At 34.9% G+C, this 5,782-nt stretch overlaps 1 protein-coding gene across 2 annotated transcripts; it reads left to right on the plus strand.

Moving 5' to 3' along the window:
* Positions 1 to 301: 301 nt before the first annotated feature.
* Positions 302 to 4,449, plus strand: LOC124911424 (probable boron transporter 2). 2 transcript variants are annotated; one of them, XM_047451906.1, is made up of 12 exons: positions 306 to 832; positions 1,057 to 1,139; positions 1,209 to 1,401; positions 1,468 to 1,606; positions 1,690 to 1,855; positions 1,934 to 2,100; positions 2,190 to 2,363; positions 2,448 to 2,543; positions 2,849 to 2,989; positions 3,081 to 3,400; positions 3,482 to 3,749; positions 4,065 to 4,449. In XM_047451906.1, the coding sequence occupies exons 1-12, from the start codon at positions 729 to 731 to the stop codon at positions 4,332 to 4,334; spliced, it is 2,121 nt and encodes a 706-aa protein (XP_047307862.1). In that variant the 5' UTR covers positions 306 to 728; the 3' UTR covers positions 4,335 to 4,449. The 2 variants fall into 2 exon arrangements, with proteins under 2 accessions (XP_047307861.1, XP_047307862.1); XM_047451905.1 differs by having other exon boundaries at positions 302 to 832; positions 1,057 to 1,401.
* The last annotated feature ends 1,333 nt before the right edge of the window (positions 4,450 to 5,782 follow it).

The raw sequence follows: 5,782 nt of genomic DNA on the forward strand, positions 1-5,782 counted from the left end.
CAGACAATGTTATACCCTCTTCACAAATTGTAAGTGAATTTCGTATGACCATTATCGTCGTAACTTCACTTTAACTTGAAACGTATTATATGATAATCGAATTTAGACACGAAAAACCTTCCCTAATGAATTTGAAATATTACTTTTCTCTTGTAATGTTTTTATATGAGTAAAAAACAGGGTTTTGAAGCTTGTTCTATAGAATGTTTCAATTAATCTTGCATTGTTGATGATTTCATTTTATCTTATAAAATAGTGTCTACTTTGGAAAGGGAGACATTAATAACGATTAACTCGCAGGGCCACATGTCTGATCCAATAGGAATGAGATGGAATCTATGCCAGCTTGTCTTCAACCTTTCTTTCCATGAATTAACTACTGTAATAAGAAAGAGAGTATGATTCTCAGTATGACAATGAAGATCCCAGTCTCCTCCTATTCCTTTTGACCAAATACCCTTTCTCTCTCCTTCTTTGCATCAGTTTCAGACCTTATATAAATCAGATCCTTCCTCACTCCTTCTCTGCACGCAAGCTGTTCGACAAAACGTCTGAACAACAACGAAGCAAAACAACCCTCTTCGCTGTCTTGTCCCTGATTCAACCCATCTTATGTAATTTCGTGTTTCATCTTCATGTTCATAGCAATGTACATTCAAGCCCATCGCTAATTCTGTTCTCGACCCACCTTACATTTCATTCCTGACAAAATAATTAAAAGGGAGACCATGGATGAATCTTTCGTCCCTTTTCGTGGAATAAAAAACGATCTTAAAGGAAGACTACAGTGCTATAAACAAGATTGGACTGGTGGGATCAAAGCTGGTTTCAGGTAATTAAACATGTCTTTTCATACTCTAAAGAATCATCAATAATTTATAAAGTTTTTAGCTAACTGAACTGAACTGAAGTTAATATTCTTATTCTATTTATAAAGTTCTGGTTTTGCATATTCAATTATGCATATACACTTATTGTATCATCATCATCATCCACTCTTGGATTTGACATGTATAGTTTCTTTTGATCCATAATTTCAAATTAATGTCTGTTCAGGATTTTGGCTCCAACAACCTATATATTCTTTGCCTCAGCAATTCCAGTCATTTCATTTGGAGAACAGCTTGAGAGAAATACTGGTAAGTTTCAATTTCTTCAAAGATTTCCTCATAGTCAATGCTCAATCTTTATGTGTTTTTTTTTTGTAGATGGAGTACTTACAGCAGTGCAAACCTTGGCATCAACCGCGATTTGTGGTATCATTCACTCTATCATTGGAGGTCAGCCTTTACTTATCTTGGGAGTTGCTGAGCCAACTGTCATAATGTACACGTTCATGTTCAATTTCGCGAAAGAGAGGCAAGATCTGGGTCGCGGCCTATTTCTTGCATGGACCGGATGGTAACTATTAGAAAATACATCTTGTTCTATCATACCGATCCCATTTTAAAATTTGAAATTTTTCAGGGTGTGTGTTTGGACATCAATCCTGTTGTTCTTATTGGCTATCTTAGGAGCTTGCTCCATTATAAACCGATTTACCCGTTTGGCTGGAGAATTATTTGGTTTGCTTATTGCTATGCTCTTCATGCAACAAGCCATCAAGGTTTGCTTCTTCTTATTTTTGTATAACAATTAGTAGTTATAAGTGTGAATCAGGGCTTAGAGACGAATTTTGAATGATGGCAGGGACTCATAGACGAATTTCTTATACCAAAACGTGAAGATCCAAGTTTAACTGAATTCATACCTTCATGGAGATTTGCAAATGGTTTGTTTGCTTTGGTATTATCCTTTGGTCTTCTTTTGACAGCATTAAGAAGCCGAAAAGCAAGATCGTGGCGATATGGAACAGGTAAATATATTTGTTTTCCTTTACCCATTAGTACTTTCTCTTGTATAATACCTTTATTGATTGATTTCTTCCAAATAGGTTGGCTTAGAAGTCTTATAGCAGATTATGGAGTTCCTATAATGGTCCTTGTTTGGACAGCCATTTCTTACATACCATCGGGGTCTATTCCGAAAGGGATTCCTCGAAGGCTTGTCAGCCCGAATCCATGGTCTCCTGGTGCATACCAGAATTGGACCGTAATCAAGGCAAGGCTTAAAAAAAGTGAAATTTTGTTATTTCTTTGACATATATTTAAAAAAATGTAGTTTAATTTTCTCGGTTTGAACTACTTTAGGATATGCTGGATGTGCCGGTTATTTACATTCTTGGAGCATTCGTTCCGGCTACAATGATTGCGGTTCTTTACTATTTCGACCACAGTGTGGCTTCCCAACTTGCACAGCAGAAGGAATTCAATCTGAGAAAACCTCCTTCTTTCCATTATGATTTGCTTCTTCTTGGTTTCTTGGTATTTTCTGTCTCTTCTTTATACTCGTCCATTATTTTTGTTCTCCAAGTATATATGTTGTATGGCTAAATTTCCTATTCACAGACTTTAATGTGTGGATTGCTCGGAATCCCTCCAGCAAACGGAGTGATTCCACAGTCTCCGATGCATACAAAGAGTCTGGCCACTCTCAAACACCAGGTTTGTTGCTTTCGGAATCTAATGAAAGAGACTGAAAGAATCTTCACTACAAAATCAACTTCCATTTAACAACTAGTTTTTGAAACTTTAAAAATCATACAGATTTCAAATAAACCTGCAAGTAGCAAAAGATTAGTTGCAGATTTAGCGACACATAAAAATAGTTGTAAGACATGTTGACAATATTTTTATGAAATTCTTTTTTGAACTGAAATTGCAAAACCAATGAAACTTTTATATTAATTTAACAGTCATTTAAACAGATTATTCGAGACTAATAACTGTAGAATAATTCAAATGTGCAGTTGCTTCGTAACCGTCTTGTTGGGACAGCAAAGAAGAGCATGGCAAAGAACTCAAGCTTGGGACAATTGTATGGGAATATGCAAGAAGCTTATCAGCAAATGCAAACTCCTCTTATCTACCAGCAGCAATCATCCGCAGGAGTAATACTTTTCCGATTTCATATAAAGTTTTTATGATACACACGCAATTCCAATAAATGCAGAAAACTTATCTTGTTTATAATTTTATCAGGGGTTAAAGGAATTGAAGGAGTCAACCATCCAGTTAGCTACAAGCATGGGGAATATCGATGCTCCTGTTGATGAAACCATCTTCGATGTGGATAAAGAGATCGATGAATTACTGCCTGTCGAGGTAAAAGAACAACGTGTAAGCAATTTGCTTCAAGCTGCAATGGTTGGAGCTTGTGTTGCCGCCATGCCTCTCCTTAAAATGATTCCCACTTCGGTTCTTTGGGGATACTTCGCTTTCATGGCAATCGAAAGCTTGCCCGGAAACCAATTTTGGGAAAGGATTTTGTTACTCTTCACTTCCCCGGGCAGACGATACAAGTATAGTTTTCTTAAAACGTGTTCATGCTAGGCCTAGTTTTGGTTTAATTTGAATTGTCGAGCTAATTACTGTTTTTTTAGGGTTCTTGAGGAATACCACGCCACCTTCGTGGAGACTGTTCCTTTCAAGACTATTGCGTTGTTTACCTTATTTCAAACGGCGTACTTGCTTGTTTGTTTTGGGATAACATGGGTGCCAATTGCCGGGGTTTTGTTTCCTCTTATGATCATGCTCCTAGTACCTGTCAGACAGTACATAATGCCTAAGTTATTCAAGGGAGCGTTTCTTCAGGATCTAGACGCGTCTGAATTCGAAGAATCCCCGGCTTTGCCTTTCGAAGTTGCAACGGTAACCATTACTTATCTTTTCACTTATTTAGCGACGATTTTACTTTGCAACTAGAACAGCTTCTCGTATTTACAACCAAAACAAAAACGATTCCTAGAAAAGTTACACAGGATTCAACGCATTTTGTCAACACAATTTTGTAACTATGTCTTACTTTGATAACTCAAATGATTAGAGTTTTGTTTTATAGATTCCATTTTGCATCTAAATATTTCTTTCTTGTTTTGCAATTACAAACATTTGCTTGCATTAATTTTCTTTAGAATTTTAATACTTAGAGTTTCTCAATGTAATCGTTGAATTTGTTTGGAGCAGGAAGTAGAGACACTTGGTGGAACTAGAGTTACTTATGCTGACGATGGAGAGATTATGAATGAGATGATAACAAGAAGCCGAGGCGAGATTAGGCGGATAAATAGTCCGAAAGTGACGAGTTCTTCTTCGACACCAGCTCAAGACTTAAAGAGTCCAAGAATGTCGGAAAGAGCATACAGTCCTCGGATTAATGAGTTACGAGCCATAAAAAGCCCAAGAACCGGAGAAGTGAGATCGTCTAACCTGGGAAAGAGTAAGTCAGAAATTTGATTTTGGTGTTGCTATGGTTGTTGTTGCTGTTGTTTTGATGTAAAATGAAATCCTTATTTTAATAAGCTGTAATTTTGCTTGTGTAATATTAATAGCTAGGTTTCTTCCTTAGAGTAACCTGTGTTATGCTGTAAATTCTCAAGTGTATTTAAGTGCCTCTGTTTCATGGATCATTATGGATTAATTAATAATACTAGTCCAAATTCCAATCCATACTCACTAGCATGCATGCATATACTTCAACAGTCGTCGTGATTTTACTCAATTTTTAAGAGATGAGTGTTTGATTCTCGATTATTTAGCATTGATGATATTATAGTCTTTAATAGAATTGCGTTTAAAACAACACAAAGATAAGTTGATCGGGAAAGAGTGAATGACATCTTTCACCTATTTGTCGCAAGTGAGTGGTGGAGTTTCATTCTCGATTAATGATGTTCTTTGATTGTGTTCGTTGAATTTGAAAGATAAGGTTAAAAAGAAAGCACTTTTCTGCATGCCAAGAACAGTAAATTAAAGGAGTGGTCGGTCTGCATTAACCAGATGCTTCTAAAGAGAGTGAAAGGAGTTGACCAAGCTACAGAAAATGGAAGCTCAAAGATAGCTTTTGATGTCACTTTCAGAGAAATTAATCATGGTAATAATAATTTCAAGATCTTTGTCATCTTTTCTGCTTTGTATTTCCTATCAATTTGGCTTTTTCAGTGTGTTATTATTATTTCAACTAAATCTGTCAATATCAAACTTAGTCGCTCAAATAATATGAATAAATGTCGATAAATGTACGGCGCAGTTCAATTGCGGCGCTTCATAAATAAGCGTCGAGAAAAATGGTATTTTCCAAACGTTTATACCGTATAAATAAGCGTCGCTAAAGTCTAAATGTATAAATATTTTGCGACGCTATTTCTTCTGACGCTAAAATATGACGCAAAGAGACTATTTAGTGAAGATGATGATCTGGGCAATAATTTTTATTATTACTGCAGAAAATATTTATATAGTATTATGCAAGTTTAAGACGGGAAATAAAATAAATCTTTATATATTTCTTATGAATGAAATGACAATTAGGAGGATTATAATTTATTTAATTTGTCCCATACATTACAAGCTCAAATATGTTTTAAACAAAATATTTTGGTTTTTGAGTTTATTTTATTTAAATGTAATCTACATCGGATTTATCAGATATCGAGTCAATGCGATAATTTGTTAAAGATCAAATTGAGATTTTAGATGTTTTTTTAAAACTATGAACTTTTTTATCGTGAAAATTATACAAAAATGAAATTTTGTCTTAAACGTTTCAAACATTTTATAAATAAATAAAATATATTTTTAATTAATTTAACTAGAATTTTAACGAGAAAGGAAGAGTTTTGATAACCTATTCTTTGAGATTTGATAGTCAAAACCCTAGTTAAAACTGAAAATCGATTAAATTA

Source organism: Impatiens glandulifera, chromosome 8, assembly GCF_907164915.1.
Source record: "Impatiens glandulifera chromosome 8, dImpGla2.1, whole genome shotgun sequence".
NCBI classification, from domain to species: domain Eukaryota; kingdom Viridiplantae; phylum Streptophyta; class Magnoliopsida; order Ericales; family Balsaminaceae; genus Impatiens; species Impatiens glandulifera.